This window comes from Cricetulus griseus, chromosome 2, assembly GCF_003668045.3.
Source record: "Cricetulus griseus strain 17A/GY chromosome 2, alternate assembly CriGri-PICRH-1.0, whole genome shotgun sequence".
Taxonomy (NCBI): Eukaryota; Metazoa; Chordata; class Mammalia; order Rodentia; family Cricetidae; genus Cricetulus; species Cricetulus griseus.
The window spans coordinates 459,140,836-459,160,228 of NC_048595.1; the positions used below are offsets into that span (position 1 = coordinate 459,140,836).

At 43.2% G+C, this 19,393-nt stretch overlaps 1 protein-coding gene across 1 annotated transcript in view; it reads left to right on the top strand.

The window, feature by feature from the left end:
* The window catches only part of LOC100774912 (disks large-associated protein 1), a 766,677-nt gene that overhangs the window by 590,650 nt on the left and 156,634 nt on the right, over nt 1-19,393 (top strand). The window contains exons 7-8 of the mRNA XM_027397813.2: nt 10,094-10,271; nt 14,120-14,360. Coding sequence (XP_027253614.1) covers nt 10,094-10,271; nt 14,120-14,360 — 419 coding nt within the window. The remainder of the gene's footprint in view (nt 1-10,093; nt 10,272-14,119; nt 14,361-19,393) is intronic.

Here is a 19,393-nt window from a genome sequence, read left to right on the forward strand (position 1 = left end):
CTCCCCGCTCCCTGCCATCAGTTCCTCCGTCCCCTACTCAGGATCACTTTGCTTCCATAGAAAAACGTTTACGTGATGTGTGTCTTTTCCACAGTAAAAGAAAGACAGACGATTGCAATGCAGTAAGCCCTCTGGGCTCTAGAAGGTGGATGTTACTATTACTTCTTTACAAACAAGAAAAACTGGGTTCACACAATGCTTTGGAGGTCTCAGGTTTACCAATTACGCGAAGCCAAGCTCTCAGGACAAGCTGCCCGCTGTAAAACTCCTAGTGTTAAAGGCAGCTGCCCTCCACAGAATTTCTCACTGGATTCTTTTCACTGATTTAGTTCTCTCAGTTTGGTCCTATGCAAACTAAAGCCAAGGTATCATGTTATTCTAAGATATATGATGGTTTCCATAAAACAGACAACCTGGAGCAGGTAAAAAAAAATAATAACAAGCAGGGAGAAACCTCACCCTGCTTCAGTTGTGGTTCAGTTATGGGCAGCGATTCCTGGAATTTTCCCCAAATGCACATGCACCATGTCCTTACAGAGAACCCTTGGAAAGCTTAGCTGTAGCCAGGAATACCCTGCATGTGGTTCCTTGGAAATTAATCTTTGCAAAACCCCTGCTCTGCCTTCAGCCAACCCCAAACTCTACTGGGTGCATCCAAGTATTAAAAAGGGGCACTTCTTTTTCCCAAAGAGGGAACCAAATACCCCTAGACCCGTGTTCTTTGTAGGGGGAAGAAGTGTCGTCACCACATGCTTCCCATCATGCAGGGACAGGGCTCTGGACAGCTTCCTCCTCACTGCCCATTCTCAGAGTCTGTCCTACACACCCCTGCTGGGCTGCTTCTTCTGTTCTCTGGTTCATTTCATGGCCTCATCAAGGCCTCCCGGGGTCTGAATGGGTCTTTGCATCTCATCCTCTCTCTCTCTCTCTCTCTCTCTCTCTCTCTCTCTCTCTCTCTCTCTGTTCAACAATTATTTGAGGAGGATTAAATGAGTCAGGCCTGGGCTGAGCTAGGGAATACAGTAATATGTTTCCATCCATCCTCCCAACAAGGGGCTGCTGTCTCTGGGAACCTACAGTTTGATGACACAGACTGGCCAGCAGGCAGCTACAACATGCCCTCCCACCTGAACTGACTCGATCTGTACAGCCCAGCATTCTGGGTATCAGCTGCTCTACTGTCATATAGATGTTTACAAAGTAGAGTCAGAAATAGGTTGATAACCAGTAGTTCATTGGGGGAAAATACTCAGGCAAGGGAGCCAGTGACCAGGTTTGCACCTGAGCAGGACAGACCCAGAAAGCTTCCCAGTCAGCTCAGCCAGGTGAAAGAGAGCCTCCCTCCTTCTTAAACCCTTGTTACTGACCAAGCAGGCATGGTCAGTGGTTCCTCTAATTCCTCTTTTAGTCTAAAGAGAATTTAAACTTAACAGTGTAAGTGGTCAGCGGTCCCTCTAATCACGGTTTCTCCCTACACTGTCATGCCTCCTTTGCCCCTCAGTTCCATGGTCTGCAATTCCTTGTACCCCCATGGAAACCTTGTCATTCAGGTTCTAACTCCAAGTTACCTTCTCTCTAAAGCTGTCCTCCACACCCCAACTGAGTCCCTTCTTTTCCTATTGTTCTATTCCTTTTCCTTGAACTGAGGGTGGGTGGAAGCCTAACAAAGATTCCCTTGAAGTTGGTTCTGCATTTTTGTCTCAATCTGAAAACTGGAGTTCTATCAGACAGTATTCAAATGTTCTCTACTCTAATCCACCCAAGCCGTATGGACAGCTGGTGTCTTTTAATTGCTTTGTGTTCGATGCTGTATACTCTAAAAATCTGAGGAGAACATTTGAATTCTAAAAGTCACAAGAACCTAAACATGATTGATATAAGCACATTTGAAACACAGGAAAACTCACATTTGCTATTAGTAATTTGTATACATGAGATGGTTTGCTGTGAAAAGTGTTGCATTTGCCATTTGTATGAGTCCCATCTTACAACTAAACCAGTTATCTCAGTGTCCAGCACACAGCTTCACATATACTGGGCCTTTGCCTTTCCAGCCATGCCCACAATAGGGCAGTTAGATAATTCCAACCAAATCTGTCCTTTTTTTCCCTACAGGAAAAAGTTAATAGAGCAAATGAAATACCACAGAATTAAATGACTCTCCAAAAACGTTCCCTTAACTTTCTTTGGCCAGAGCCCGGGGGGCCCTTGGGAAATAGGAATGTCTATATGTATATAGCAATTGACAGTTGGAATGCCTTGCAGCTAATGCTAACATTTATCTACCACATCAAACATTTATGGAAGAAATATGGCAAAGAATGTAGCGAATCTATAGGAGTCCACTCCTTAATGTGTTTCCTATTCTTCAGAAGTTGCCTTTGTATATATGCCTTTGCTCTTCTGAAGGGGTGAGCATTGGCTAAATGGAGGCTGTTCTGAACTTTCATTTCTATGAAACAGAAGGGAAATTCATGTTAAAGAAACAACATGGAATTACAAAGAGAGTCAAGTTGGAAAAGACTCGCTGTGACTGGCAACACAAGTGTGTGGAGCGAAGGAATCCTCCTGTCTTCTGTAAATACCTATTGGCCAATAATAGATTAGTAGCATTCCTGTCATGACGTTTAACTGATGTGTATGTAGTGGTTCTGCTTATTCAACTCTATAAGCATGCTAAGAACCAGTGAACCACAGACTTTGAAGGGTGGATTATATCATAAGGCATTTTTAGAACCTTTGTGGGCGCTATTCGCATCATCGAGTCAGGCAGCCCAGATCCCCACCAGCAGATGAATGGGTAAAGAAAATAAAGACAGGAGTCCCTGAGAAGCAGAAGGGAAAGAAAGAAAGATGAATGCAACACAAAAAATAAATAAAAGACCCAGAGACTGATACTTGGGGTTCAAGCTTCAACAAAAAAAGCAAAGCAGCTGGCCACTAGCTTCTTACCTCTACCTCAGGCTAAATGGACTGGTCCTGTCTCCACGAGTTCTCACCAGCCTCAGACTGTAACCTCTCCTCGGCATGGCTGGAGAATGAATGCCTCTCTGAGACCTTGCTTCTGTCTTATATACTTCCCTAATGTTGGGATTAAAAGTGTGAGCTGCAATTCTCTTTTAGACTGATTCGCTCTTATGCAGATCTGGATGGCCTTGGACTCACAGAGATCCACCTACCTCTTAATCCTGACTCCTAGGATGAAAGTGTGTACCACCACCTCCTAGCTTCTGGCTTCTGGGATTAAAGGTGTGTGCCTGGCTTCTAAGGCTTGTGGCTTTTCCAAATCCTCAGTCAAGCTTTAACAAATCATAAATAATATATCACCACACATGGATGTCTTAGTCACTGTTCTATTACTGTTAAGAGACACCATGACCAAGGCAACACTTACAAAAGAAAGCATTTAATGAAGGGCTGGCTTACAGTGTCAGAGGTTTAGTTCAGATTGTTATGGTGAGAAGCGTGGCATCGTGTAGGCAGACATGGTGCTGGAGCTGGAGCTACATCCTGATCCCTAGACAGAGAGAGAGAGAGAGAGAGAGAGAGAGAGAGAGAGAGAGAGAGAATCTCAGCCTGGCATGAGCTTTTGAAACCTCAAGGCCCCACTCCCTGGTGACTAAGCATTCAACTATATGAGCCTATGGGGGCCATTCTTATTTTTTATAAAATCACAATGGAGAAGTCAGAAATAGAAAGGTTCTGTTTAAATGACCTTCAACAAGTTGTGATTGGTGGTACCTGTCTATAATAAAAGCGTGGGGGAAACTGAGGCAGAAGGTTCTCAAGGTCAAGGCTAGCCTTAGAAACTTAATCAGACCCTGTCTCAAAAATCACATTCTCATGATAACTAAATTATCTTCAAGGAGTTGTTTCTTGATTTATAGTAGGGTATTAACAATGCCAACATGTTAAATAAACAGTAACAAGTGTCAGGTGGAAATCACTCAAAAGGAACTGGTCCAGGTAACAATTTGATCAAAGTATACACTTCGTAGACCATACACAGCAGGAAGAGGAAAAGAAGGTTGGCTTCAGTTTGACTGAAGCAGATTAACTCATAAAAGAGCCTTGAAAACCAGCAACCAAGTGCCGTTGCTCGCTAAATTACCATTTCCTACCCTAAAGCCCAAGAAATCAAAGCCCCATTTAAGCCATTAATGTTTGTGAGCACACTTTGATAAGGGTGTCATGGCCAGGATCAAATATCTTCATTTTCAGAAGAGAATAAAGCCAGACATTGCCTGTGTCATGTGGAATCGCTTTCTCTACAAGACATTGTAGGAGTCAGAGTCAGGACAAAATGAAAAAGAAGAAAAGCATAAAAGCAAAAGGCTCAGATGGACCAGTAAGGGGACCCACCCATCCCCTCCAAGACTCTCATTAGACACCGTCACCTGGGGTCAATTCTCTGAAGGAAAAACTAACCATCCTCATCATCACCACCATCATCATCATCACCAATCATCTCGATCTTATTTTTGCATCTATATTACAAGCTGATGATTTTCTTTCTTGAGGCATTGGTTTGAAACTTCATGGTCTGAGTTTTCTCAGGTCTTCTTTGCAACCACAGCCTCCTGATCAACCCCAAAGGGTTGTCCCTTAAGTGGCTACACTTAGGAACACGATAGTGAATCAGGGTTCTCTGGCCCAGCAAGGCCAAATACCACTTGATTTTTTTAGGACTTCGGAAAGATAAGTCTCAGAGGGATTCAGGAAGGACAGTGGGAGAAGACTGATCTCATTACAAGAGGCCGACACAGGTGTGTACATTTCTGACTGTGCACACCTCCCTTCGGAGAAGATCCATTGTCATGGAGGGGAACAATGAGCACACTGTGTGTTGTCATTTCTTACTGGACTCTCCTGCACCAGGAAGTGCAGGCCCAGGCTGTCCTCTCCGTGTGCATAGCTTCCACCTACACCCTCCAGATAAGATAAAGTTCACTTCCTCCTGTATAGTGGGTTGCTAAGGTATGCATTGTTTTCATCAGAAATGACTCACCAAAACAGAGCTATTCACTTCCTTCAGTTTTTTTTTTTTTTCCACTGTAAAATTTTTGGAATGATGCCTGATTTTATAACAAGTGGCCAGGATGATGGATTGTCACGATGCCTTATTTCTGCATCTTGGCCAGCAGACACTCACTCTTCAAAAACTGGACTTTTGTTTCTTCTTGAATATATTCTGTTTCTGAAAGCGCCATTCCCATTACTGTCCTGGTGACCAAACACAATGGAATCATTTATGTTGGGCATGTCATTGCTCTGGGTCATTTTGCAAAATAGCCAAAGAAGCACATTTGTCATCATGTGCTCAGGTCCTAAGCAGAAGTGAGGTTTAATTTATAAATGCTTAACACGGTTTTTGGGAAAAAAAAGATGTTTGAGAAAATGAATTGAAGTTTGCTGGTTGGGTAGAATTCCTGGCATGGCAAAGTGACCCAGTATGGGTCACCAGAATAGCATTAACAGAATAGAAAATATTCACTTTCCCTGGCAGATGGGTCTTCATGCTTGAGAGCTGCCAGATAACCCATAGGACAGGTTTCTAGAACAATTGTTTCTTTCTTATAGTAATAAAATACAAAGTTTCCTTCAGATGTTTTGTACTACATCTGTTTTCATTTCTTTGTCTGTACAGGTGATAAACAAAACAGCTGCTAATCAAATCCTGGTGTTTCAGTATTACCCAGAATATGTTTTTCAGCTGTTATTAAGTAATCTTCATGAATGGGTGTGATCTTTTGGGGGGGGTGATCTTTTACATTGCCACTTAAAGGACATTTGGAATGTCCTCACTTCCCATGAGTGTGCAAGGATGTGCTTTGAAAATATTTGTCATTTTTCTAATCAACATTTCTCTGGTTTCCAGTGAGACTGCACACCTTGTCATGTGCCTGGCAGCATATAAACTTATGTTCCATGAGCCTTCATATAAGTTCTAGATAGTCTTTGCCCAAAGTTGACTAAATATGATTTTTATTTGTTGTTAAATCTACTTCCTATGCTTCTAATATTCTTATTTTTAATCTGCATGGATAGCAATAATGTGTTTTCCCAAAAATGAATGTTCAGCTGCTCTAATGTCACTAGTAAATTGTGATGATATTTTTGATTTATTGAAGCTTGCCTGAGGATTTAGAAAGCAAAGTCAGCCTCAAGATACAGTAATCAGGCAGTGGTCATACACACCTTAAATTTCAGCAGCCAGAATCTAGGAGGTGGTGATACACATCTTTAATCCTAGGACTCAGGATTAAAAGGTAAAGAGATCTCAGTGAATCCAAGGCCACCCAGATCAACACAAAATTGATCTAGTCCTAAAGAGAAACAGCTTACACAAAGATGGTCTCAGCACCTGGGATCACATGCCTTTAATCCCAGCACTGGAGGGTATAAGAGATAGGAACAGGGTCTTTATTAGTCAGTGTCAAGCCACATTGAGGATAGGAGGGTTCACTCTTCAGCCACATTGAAGATAGGAAGACATTCAGTCTCAGGTTTCTCCAGCCACACTAAGAAGAGGTTACAGTCTGGGGTTTGGTGGAGCCAGGATCACCTTTCAGTCTGAGGTAAAGTGAGAGCTAGTGCCCATCTCTTTGCTTTTCTGATCTTCAGCTTGAAGCTTGAACCCCAATGTCAGCCTCTGGGTCTTTTATTTATCATGCACGAGTAAATAGTTGAACTCCACTAATTTGAATGCTTATGTGTGTGAGGCCATCCGGCGGAGCTGGTCAACCAACCAGCAGCTACATTCCTGAAGTAAAAGGGTTCCCCATGTTCCGGCAGCCATAAACTGCCACTAGCTCCCCAGCTAGTCATAGTGACTCTCGGCCCCTCCCCCATCTGTACTAGAATGTTCACTGACTTGATTTCTTTTTTCAATGAAGGCTGTCCATCACCTTGGGCCTTCTTGTCTTCTCTTTTTTTTTTTTTTAGATTTTTATTTATTTATTATGTATACAACATTCTGCTCCCATGTATATCTGCACACCAGAAACGGGCACCAGATCTCATAATGGATGGTTGTGAGCCACCATGTGGTTGCTGGGAATTGAACTCAGGACCTCCAGAAAAGCAGCCAGTGCTCTTAACCTCTGAGCCATCTCTCCAGCCCAGATTTTTTTTTTTTTTTAGATCTGTGCAGGTAATCACAACCTCTCTGAGTTCATGAACACTAGTGCCGTGTCATGTCCATCCTCCGGGTCATACATTCTTTCTACCTCATCTTCCACAACGTTCACTGGATCTTGGAGGGTGTGGTATAAACGTCCCATTTAGGGCTGAACATTCTGCAGTCAATTGTTCTTTGACAAGTTAAAGAGTCTCTGCATTGAGAGCTGCCCACTGCACAAAGAAGTCACTCTGGCTAAAGTTGGGAGCAGCGTCACTCTATGTGTATAAACAAAAATATTTAGAAGGCTAACTGACAACATTTTACTTTAGTGAAATAATAGTTGTAGGAAACCTGCCCCCAGGTTCTATGACCTCCCCATTATTGGCCAAGTTCATTATATCATGTATGGTTTCTTCCTGTGGAGTGGTCCTCAAAGCCAATCAGAAAATGGTCTGTTTCCCCCATAACAACCATGCCTCTATAGTAACAGTAGGCATATCTTGTAGCATGCACACATTGTAGCATGCAAGGTTCACTGCTGGGTAAGTCCATTAATAACTTTTCTGCCACATAGCATTTTCTGGTACTGTGAGTCATGCCTAGCTTTTGTTTGGGCTCTAGAGATCCAAACTCTGAGCACCATGCTTATTTGGAAGATACTTGACCAACTAAGCCATCTCCCCATCTCTAGCTTGACTTTTTCCATGAGAATTTCATACTTTATCTCCTCATAACATATCCCATGACAAATCATAGGGTACAAAGCATGAGGAGAGTTGTCTATGGATCAGACTCAGAAATGGTGCGTTTTTCAGCAGCTAGGATCTCAGTTTTCTCATTAAGTTCCATCTCAATTATATGAGAGAATCAAAAGTTAGATAAATAATTGATTTACTGAGTGAGAGACTGATTAATGTATGGACAGGTATAGATACAGACCCACTTGCTGATACTAATATGAAAAGACAGAAAAAACGGAAATGAATGCATACAAAGGAAGATGTTAGAGATTACCAAGTACAGAATTCTGAAATAGATCAGCCACTGCCCTCCTCAGGGTGTCTGAGTATTAGTAGGGGGAATTCTTCATGGTTATGAAGAGTTTTAATTGTTTTCTAAAATCATCAAACCTTAATGATTTCATGAGACAATCTTTCCATCTAAGCTAGATGTGGTGACAAGTCTGTAATCCTGGCATTTGGGATGCAGAGGCTGGAGAATCATGAGTTCAAAGCTAGCCTCAGCTACATACCAATCTAGGGTCCAACCTGAGCTTCATTATAACCTGTTTTAAGGGGAGAAAATACTTCCTTTTATGAAAAGGGGGAGGGATGTCTCACACCCTGTTGTTGGGAATTTACAATCATACAGCCATCACAGAATATGGCAGCCCCTCAATGATGAGGGAGGTCCTTCTGTGTATATGTTTGTCTTACTGGTTGATGAATAAAGCACTGTTGGCCAATAGGGAAGCAAGATAGGTGGGACTAGGAGTTGAGGAGGATTCTGGGAAATGTAGTAAAGGGAGCGTCGACATGTGATCCCAGGAAGAGAGGATGCATGAGGCTGGCATCCTCGGTAAGATAAGACCTTGAGATAGATAGATGGATAGATAGATAGATAGATAGATAGATAGATAGATAGATAGATAGATAGATAGATATAGTAGTATGTGTTAATACTTAAGACAGAGTTAGCCAACAGAGGCTGTAGACATTAGCCAACAGTATTATAACTAATATAAGTCTCCGTGTATTATTTTGGGGGCTAAAGCAGCGATGAGACCCAGGTGGGAATCCCGTAACAAAACTTCAATATAGTAGAGATAAAGCTACCAGTAATTCCACCACTGGTTATGTAAATACAAAGAAAATAAAATCAGTATGTTGAGGAAACATCAACATTCTAATACTTACTGTGGCATTATTCAAAGTAGCTAAACCATATGGAATCAACCTAGACAGCAATTCATAAATTGAAGAATGGATAAAGTAAACACCTTGGATATACACAATGGAATATTAGTCAGCTGTTATAAAGGAACTAAAGAGTATCATTTGTGGCTGTGTGGGTGGAACCAGAGGGTATTTTGTTAAGTCAAAACAAGTCAGAGACAGAAAGACAAGCCCTGATTGCTCTCACTTGTGTGCATGCCTAGAAGTCAGCTTCATAGAAGTAAATACTAGCCAGAGGCCTGGGGGGGCAGGGAATAAAGACAGGATGGCTAAGCCAAACATGTGTGATTAAATAGAAAGAATAGCCTAATGTCCTGTGGGATAACAGGGTGCTTCTGGATGACAACAATAAAATGTACATTTGAAATAGCGAGGGGAGAGGATTGTGAATGTTCCCAGAAAAAAAAGATAAATATTTGAGATTATTGTTATGTCATGTATCTTTATCTGATCATCATATATTAAATACATGCATTAGCCAGATGGTAGTGGTGGTGGTGCACGTCTTTAATCCCAGCACCCAGGAGGCAGAGGCAGGTGGATCTCTGTGAGCTTGAGGCCAGCCTGGTCTACAGAATGAGTTCCAGGACAGCCAGAGCTACACAGAAAAACCCTGTCTCAGAAGGAAAGAAAAAAAAGCACTAAAATACCACACCATGACCTCTATGCATGCATATAAATTTGTTAGGTGTCAATTAAAACTCATTTTAATTAAAAAGAAAACAAGAAGAGAAACTAAAGAAGAGGTTATTCTCCTGAGCTTCCATATGGGATTTTAGCAATCATAGAAGTCAGTATAGTTTGTCCTGGTGTTTAGGGTGCTGCACCTAGGACAGCAACCACAGCCTGTCACTGCCTCCATGGGGTTTGACTCTCCCAGGACCTCCAGTGAACACTCACCAAACTCCTCATTGTTCTCTCCCAGGATCTCAGGTGAACACTCACCAAACTCCTCATTGTTCTCTTCCAGGATCTCTGGTGAACACTCACCAAGCTCTTCATTGTTCCCTCCCAGGATCTCCAATGAACACTCACCCAAACTCCAGATCCGTAGTCACAGTTACCTGAGGGCAGTAAGCGAAGTCTCCATCAACAGAAGCCTGGACAGCCTTGACCCTGCAGGCTTGCTCACGTCACCAAAGTTCCGCTCCAGAAATGAGAGCTACATGAGAGCCATGAGCACCATAAGCCAGGTAAGAGCCATCAGAGCCTCACTGGCCATATGCCATTATCAGTGAGAACTGAGAGAGCAAGGGCGTGGGGGTAGTCACACCCACATAGACCACTGATGGAGTCCACAGAAGTGCAGCTGATGCTGCAGTGTAGGCCGTGTGTTGAACCCCAGCAAGCTCCTGGTCTTGGTGGTCTACTAGGAGAAGAGGGGCCCTTTGCAGGTGAGTCGGACACAAGGAGGGAATCCTGGGAAATTCATAACCTGTCAGGCAAGTACCATCTAATTTTCAGGATGATGTTGGCGGAGGAGGCTTCAGCTGCCAAGTTGTTTGAGGGGCCCATGCCTAGGGACCAGACATCACTGGCAAAACCCCAGTCACAGTACCCACCTGTGCTGTGGGTACGACCTTCCTTGGGACATCACTTCCCAATGACAGCTTAGTAAGGTATCAGGCCTAGAAAAGTCTAATGCTCTCTTTTGGTCAAGTGCCACAATTCCACGGTATAGTCATTTGGCCTTAAGAGAAAGAAGAAAAAAAAAAAAAACAGAAAGAATGGCCATCCTTAATGGAGTTCTAATGACACATCATTTTTCTAGCACCATATTCAACTCTCAAATAACACATTATCTTTAAGGACAATTTCAGACTTCCTATTACAGTTGCAACGATGTCATTATTCAGAGAACAGTTTCTTCTTCAAAGTCACTCAACCGTACACACTGACTTTTCTAACAGAAGATGATTTTGTGAGAGTTAGTCTCATAGATAGATAGATAGACAGACAGACAGACAGACAGACAGACAGACAGACAGACAGATAGATAGATAGATAGATATGTTAGAAGAACAGTGTTTAATTTAAGAACATTGTACTCTGTCCCCATTAAAAATCTGACATTATTCACCAAAGGCTCTGAAGAGGGATCCAAGTAAAATGCTATAAACCAAGGAATTAGACTCAAGTGAACTTCTTAAACCTTTTGAACATATGACCCCTTTATGCTTAAAATTTTTTATGAAACTCCACATACACAGGTATATATAATAAGTGTACAAGTTTACTGATGATAAAGCATAAATTTACTTTAAAGCAATTCTTTGATATACCTATAATTGTACTGTTTATTAAAGATAAAAGCGAATTGCCTTACTAAAGATACTATAAAGAACTCGATCCTGCCAGGCAATGGTGGCGCACGCCTTTAATCCCAGCACTCTGGAGGCAGAGAGAGGTGGATCTCTGTGAGTTTGAGCCACTCTGGTCTACAGAGTGAAACCTCACTCTTGGCTGAATATTTGATAGGAGGTCCAAGAGTATGATAGGTTGTTTTTCAGAGTGTGTCACCATCTGTGCTGAAAATGCCATTTGCAAAAGTACTTTTAAGGCCATTTAAGAAAGTGTCCCAATTTCAATCCAAAAACCACTTAGCAATTTATGAAACTCAAATAATTACATTTAAAATAAAGCTTCCTAACACAATGCAATCTAAAAATACACTAAGTTGATACTTACTGAGAACTGACTCCCACAAGGTTTCTTCTGACCACATGCACACCCTGGCATGCACAACCCACACACATAACACAGACATGCACATAAATGTAACTTAGTTTTCTAAGTAGATGATGTATTAGAGGCTGAGGTGTCTGTAATAATGAGAGTGTCTGTCTAGCATACAGGAGTCCCTGGGTTTTGATCCTTTCAAAACCTATGTATTAAGATTGTTTTCAATGAATAAACCTTACAATTGAATATCAAGTATTCCTAAATGCTAAGCTATCTCTTTAGCTCTCTGAATCTGTTTTTAAAAAATATAGTGTGTGTGTGTGTGTGTGTGTGTGTGTGTGTGTGTGCCCGAGTGTGCATGTGTGCATGTGTATATTTTTTAAACCACACTATATTTTTTAAACCACACTATATTTTTTAAAAACAGATTCAGAGAGCTAAAGAGATAGTTTAGCATTTAGGAATACTTGATATTCAATTGTAAGGGCCAGAGTTTGAATCCCAATACCCATGTCTGAACATGTCTGTATCCACAGCTCTGGACTGAAAAAAATATAGGGATATCTGGGACTTGCTGGTGTCCACCATAGCTAAGAAAATAACAGTACTAGATTCAGAGAGAGACCCTGCCTCAAAGGAGTAGGCAGAGAATTCAGTATGTAACCTTGAACTCACCTGCCTCTACCTAAGGCTTGTGCCATATTAGGCTAAAATCTGTTGTTGTTGTTGTTGTTGTTGTTGTTGTTGTTGTTGTTGTTGAATTATCTGATTTTTTTAAAGAAGATCTTACTTCAAAGATCTTCATGAATGTATTTGTAAAGAGTTTATGGATGAGGCCAGCCTAGCAGTGCACACCTTTAATACCAGCACTCCAGAGGCAGGAAGATCTCTCTGAGTTCAAGGCCAGCCTAGTCTGGATGGAGAACCCCTGGACATCCAGAATTACATTAAAAACCTCCTATCTCAAAAACGAAGTTTATTAATTTTTTTATGAAACGTGAAACCTGTAAATAGTTTGAAATCTTGACAGTGCTTTTTAAGATTTTGACGTATCTAGGTCTGGCCCATTTTAGTACAGAATACGTCTTGAGAAACAAAATAAATAATGCATGTTCCATACCCTGCACCCAGTGAGCTTCAGTCAACCTTGAAATTACTTGATGAACTAGTCACTTCGAAAGGCGAAGTAAAATAGTTTACAGAAATAGTAGCTGCTAAAAAGTTACACTGAAACACGTGAACCGTGACGGCGAGCCGAAAAACTTGCTCTCTAGACTCCCATTTATAAGTAAGGAGGGGCTGGAGAACACCCTGGTGACGAAATGCTTACCCAAGCCAGAGGCCCTGGCTTCCATCCCCGGCCATGACACATAGAAGTAAGCTAACTGGAAACAGTACATAGAATCACAAAGAAGGCATTGGGCAAAAGCTTCCTTCCTACCCTGAATTTCTTCTATAGAAGCAAAGCTCTCCTTTGGGAGGGGAGGTAGAGGGGACATGCGCAGTATAGTATATGCGGGTGTGTGTTCCAGAGCAAGGGGCGGGCGTCTTCCTCTGGCGATCTCCACTTTGTTTCTTTGAAGCAAGGTCTCTCACTGAAATTGGAGCCAACAGATTAGCTAGGCTGGCTGGCCCATGAGCTGTCGGGATTTGCCTGGTATCTGCTGCCAGTGCTTTTGCCCAATACTTCCGTTACAGGCACATGTTAGCCCTGGGCAGTGATTTGAAAGGAAATGGTCCCCAAAGGGAGTGGCACTATTAGGAGGTGTGAAGTGGGTGTGGCCTTGTTGGAGGAAGTGTGTGGCTGTGGAGACCCACTTTGAGGTCTCATATATGCTCAAACCACACCCAGTGTCTCAGTTCACTTCCTGTGGCCTGCAAGTAGAACTCCCAGCTACCTCTCTCGCTCCCAGTCGGCCACCCTGCCCACATGTCCCACCCTAATGATATTGGACTGAACCTCTGAGAGTAAACCGCCATCTCAATGAAATGTTTTCCTTTGTAAGAGTTGCAGTGGTCATGGTGTCTCTTCACAGCAACAGAAAACCCTAAGGCGCCCTCCCTTTCACTATAGGTACCAGGAATTCAAACTCAGGTCTTCTGGCTTGCAAAGCAAGACTTCTTGCATGCTGAAATATCTCCCCGGCCCCAAAGCTCTCTTCCTTAAAAAATGTCTATTGTATTATCAGCTAATTGCCATTGACTTATAATCTGTGGCATAAAGGAAATAATACACATTGGAAGGATAAAAAACATAACGGACGCTGCTCTTGCGGGGAGTGGAGTTTCCAGATACTGGGAGGGAGCTGTTGGAGGCCATCTGCCAGCCAGGTGTTTACCATCGCGCGTCTGCCCGCAGGTGAGCGAGATGGAGGTGAACGGGCAGTTCGAATCCGTGTGTGAGTCCGTGTTCAGCGAACTGGAGTCGCAGGCCGTGGAAGCTCTGGACCTGCCCATGCCTGGCTGCTTCCGCATGCGCAGCCACAGCTACGTGCGGGCCATCGAGAAGGGCTGCTCCCAGGACGACGAGTGCGTGTCGCTGAGGTCGTCCTCCCCTCCACGCACAACCACCACGGTGAGGACCATCCAGAGCAGCACCGGTGAGTGAGCTAGCTGGGAGCCCCAGCCTGGGCGCAGCTGCGCACCAGCCAGCTTGTCCAGGTTTTTGGGTGGCTTTGCTGTGGTCGCATGGTTGACAGTCACAAATGCCATCTGTGTCCCTCACAGAAAGACAGTTTCCTTACTTGACCCGACCCACGCATCCCGTCATGCTCGCATGCTCCTCCCTCCATCACCATGCTAAAAATCCACAAGGACAGCTACAGCTACGGTCAGGGGGGAGACAGCCCAGCATAGTCCTGTTGGTACGCCCTACTCAGGCGCTCAATAGACAATGAGACTAACTAAAAACACCTGCTTCTTGGATTCAGCCAGAGTCCTTTTTATTCTAAGGTGGCCGTGGTGTGACTCTCCCAGGAGACCTAAAACACCCTGTTAAAATTTAAAAAGAAAAAGAAGAAAAACGGACAGACTAGCAACATTGACTAGGCATTTATGAGTTTTATTACAACCACCACAACAACAAAGATTTATTTCATTGGTTTAAATCGCGCCATATATAAACAGTTCCTACCTCTAAACTATGAATTTTTTTTACAGAGAAACTGTATTTTTATGGGCAGATTTTAGGAGCAGAGGCATGGGAAAGCTAGACTAGTTTCCGTGGAGCTAGAACGTGCCTCGCGCGCTGTGTGACTAAACAATTGAGCAACCAAGAAGAAAATCCCTCCATCTTAGCGGGGAACTTCATGACTGAATTCAACCTAACTCCAATAAAGTGATTCCGTGAGAATACCATCAAACTTAAAAGTCAAGATAAATAATGATGAGTAAATTAGAAACGCCTACAACAGGATATGGTGTCAATAAATGGTGATAAGTAAACGAGAAACGCCTACACCAGGTTATCTTATTATTCTGTGTTTGTGCTAGGGGCATCAGTGTCAGCGTCAGCCTGGCCTGGTGAAGCATGCCTGTAATTCCATTCCTTAGGGGGCTGAGACAGGAGGATTCTGAATCTGAGTCAAACACTTCAGACTAAAACGTGTCTCAAAAAAAAAAAAATTAATCACAGTAATGATCATTCATTCTAGAAATTTCAAAGGCTTGAGGGATAAATCCTTGAAAGCCCCTACTAACTAGAGACAGCACTGTGACCCTGACCAGTCATGTCTAGACCAAAGATAGTGGATGAGACACACCTTTCTTGGTAGGAAATCCCCAAGAGCAGCGTCAGACAATGCTAATGAAATAAAGGTGATTCCTGAAGCGCTGGAAATCATGTCTTGTAAAGATCAGTCGCAGCGCATTGTGTGTGTTTCACGTTGTGCGCGCGCGCGCGGTTTTGAAGGTCTGCTGTCTCCTACAGCTTATTGGTGTGTGTCTTCTGCTGTTGCCCGTTTCCCACCTCACCCTCCAAACAACCCTTCCCTGGTGCCCATTCCTCTCTAACCATCGCACTGCCTGCCAGCCAAAGTTGCTCCTTAAATACAAGTAGTGCAGACAGAGCATAGCCCACTTGGGCCTGAGAGAAACTGTGGAAGGAAAGGCTCTCCAGATTGCTCCTCCCACTCGGAGAGGTGTGGAAATAAAGTGGAAGGACACTCTGACTGGCTGTGCCCTTCTGACCTCTCAAAAATGTTGTGGCCCCAAACCACCGAAGCTTTGAGGTTCTGCCTGAATGGGCAAGCGTGGACTTGGAAACTCCTAGCAACCCAACGGAGATAAAGACCAGACATAGGCATCTTGTCATAGTTGGAGAGCTCTCAGTTCCATGCTGTGAACTGGGGACCTCATTTATTCTAGGATTTTCCTCAGCTGCTTTCTAACCATCTTCTGGTGAAGCAGAGGCCATTTCTCCTGAACCTCTCCCTAAACTCTCTCTCTCTGCCGACCCCCCCCCCCAACAGCCTCTCCTCGTGTGGACTTCCTGGCAGTTACCTCCTCCTCATCTGCCCTCACTCCTCATGTAGACCTAGCCCTCTACCCTGGTGCAGGCCTATTCAAATGCTTGGTTCTATAGAGATGCAAAACTAGGGGACAGACTCCACTGAGGCTAGGCCATTCAACAGCAAATCAGCTGGCATCTGCAATGCAATGCAGACCGGAGCTCCAGGGCTTTGGACCCCAAGAAATCCTCTAATAGCACAATATTGGGCTCCCGACACAAACGTTTGTGGCTTTTATCACTGACAGTGACTTGTACTCTCCACAGCTGTTCTCCTCAGTTCCTCACACTCACTGCTGACCCTGCCAACTCCAACTCCCTCTCTCTCCCTTTCTCTCTCTCTCTCTCTCTCTCTCTCTCTCTCTCTCTCTCTCTCTCTCTCTCTCTCTCTCCCCAAAGAGTTCAGACAGTAAGGTTGCCAAATAAAATCCAGGCTTTCCAGTTAATCCCAAGTAAATAGTGAGTAATGTGTAAGAAACCCAAATATTGGACAGGAAAAGAAACCAGACTCTGGAGTCTTGTGACATGGAAGGAGTGAAAATGGGACTCTATAAACAAAACAGGCAAGGCTCTTGTTGGGACTTCCATTCACTGGCTGACTTCAGCCAGATGGCCCAGAGGTGAGCCGACTGTTTGCTTGGACAAAGGAAGTGTCAGACTTTTGTTAATTTTTTTAATTTCTTTTATTATTTTAAGTCTTTTTTATTAATTTATTTTTCATTTCATTCCCACTTCCCCAACCCCACCCCTGCTCCCAACTGCTCCTCAGAGAGGGTAAGGCCTCCCCTAGGAAGTCTGTCCCATCATCTCATTGAGGCAGGACCAAGGCACCTCCCGACCCCCCACACCCCTGTGTCTAGGCTGGGCAAGGTATCTCTCCATATAGAATGGGCTCCTCTAAGTCAGTTTGTGCATTAAAGTTAGATCTTGGACCCACTGCCAGTGGCCTCATATATTATCCAAGTTGCATCATTGTCACCTATGTTAAGGGAGTCTAGTTCGGTCTTATGCAGATTCCCCATTTGTCAGACCTGAGTCAGTGAGCTCTCACTAGCTCAGGTCAGCTGATTCTGTGGGTTTCCCCATCATGGTCTTGACTCCTTCGTTCATATTATCACTTTGTTTGTCCTCCGGGAGTTTAGCCCAGTAGTTGTGGATTTCTGCATCTGCTTCCATCTGCTTCCGGAAGAGGGTTCTAGCTTCCCTGGGGTTGTGGATTGTAGGCTGGGTATCTTTTGCTTTGTGACTAAGACCCACTTATGAGTGAGTAAATGCTGTATTTGTCTTTGTAGGTCTGGGTTACCTCACTCAGGATTTTGTTTTCTAGTTCTGTCCATTTGCCTGCAAATTTTAGGATGTCATTGTTTCTTACCGCTGAGGAATACCCCCTTGTGTAAATGTACCACATTTTGTTTATCCATTCTTCAGGTGAGGGGCATCTAGGTTGCTTCCAGGTTCTGGCTATTACAAACAATGCTGCTATGAACATGGTTGAACAGATGTCCTTGTGGTATGAATGTGCGTCCTTTGGGTATATGCCTAAGAGTAGAATTGCTGGATCTTAAGGTAGACTGATTCCCATCTTTCTGAGAAACCGCTACTCTTTTCCAAAGTGGCTGTACAACTTTGCACTCCCACCAGCAGTGGAGGAGTGTTCCCCTTTCTCCACATCTTCTTCAGCATAAGCTGTCATTGATGTTTTTGATCTTAGCCGTTCTGATTGGTGCAAGTTGGAATCACAGGGTGGTTTTGATTTGCATTTCCCTGGTGACTAAGGATGTTGAGCATTTCCTAAGTGTCTTTCTGCCATTTGAGATTTTTCCGTTGAGAATTCTCTGTTTAGATCTGTAGCCCATTTTTAATTGGATTATTTGGTAGTTGATATCTAGTTTCTTAAGTTCTTTGTGTATTTTGGAGATCAGCCCTCTGTCAGATGTGGGGTTAGTGAAGATCTTTTCCCATCCTGTAGGAAGCTGTTTGTCTTGTTGACTGTGTCCTTTGCTTTACAGAAACTTCTCAGTTAGGAGGTCCCATTCATTAATTGTTGCTCTCAGTGTCTGTGCTACTGGTGTTCTATTTAGGAAAATGGTCTTCTGTGTCTGTGTGTTCAAGTGTATTTCCTACTTTTTCTTCTATGAGGTTCAGTATGGATGGATTTATATTGAGGTCTTTGATCCATTTGGACTTGAGTTTTGTGCATGGTGATAGATATGTCGACAGCCAGTTAAACCAGCACCATTTGTTGAATATGCTTGTATCCATTTTATATTTTTAGCTTCTTTGTCAAAAATTAGGTGTTCATAGGTGTGTGGGCTGATTATAGGGTCTTTGATTCAATTCCATTGGTCCACCTGTCTTTTTTTTTTGTGCTGATAACAAGCTGTTTTCATTACTATAGCTCTGTTTTCATTACTATAGGAAAGGTGATGCCTTTAGATGATCCTTTATTGTATAGGATTGTTTTGGCTATCCTGGGATTTTTTGTTTTTCCATATGAAGTTGAATATTGTTCTTTCAAGGTCTGTGAAGAATTGTGCTGGGATTTTTATGGGGATTACATTGAATCTGTAGATTGCTTTTGTTGTAATTTAAGAAAAGCACCTTGTGCAAGAAAGATGCCATGGGACAGGGTTCAAGCAGGGGTCATAAAAGGGGGGAAGAGAAGGGGGGAAACCAGCCTCCAGGGACAGGAGCAGCAAGAGAGGGGAGGAGAGAGAGAGGAGGAGAGAAAGAGGAACAGACAGACAAAGGAAGAGAAAGAAAGAGAGAAGGATGGGAGGTGGGTAGGGCCCTTTTAAAAGAGAACATAATGAATGGGGACAGGTGGTGCTCTTATTGGCTGCAGCTGAGGCACATCCTGTCAGAACCCCAAGGACCGGTCAATACAGATGCCTGAATACTAACAAGTTTTGGTAGGATTGCCATTTTTACTATGTTGTTCCTACCTATCCAAGAGCATGAGAGATCTTTCCGTTTCTGCTATCTTCTTTAATTTCTTTCTTTAAAGACTTAAAGTTCTTGTCATACAGATCTTTCACTTGTTTAGAGTTACTCCAGGATATTTTATGTTTTTTTGTGTGTATTGGAAAGGGTGATGTTTCTCTGATTTCTTTCTCAGCCCATTTA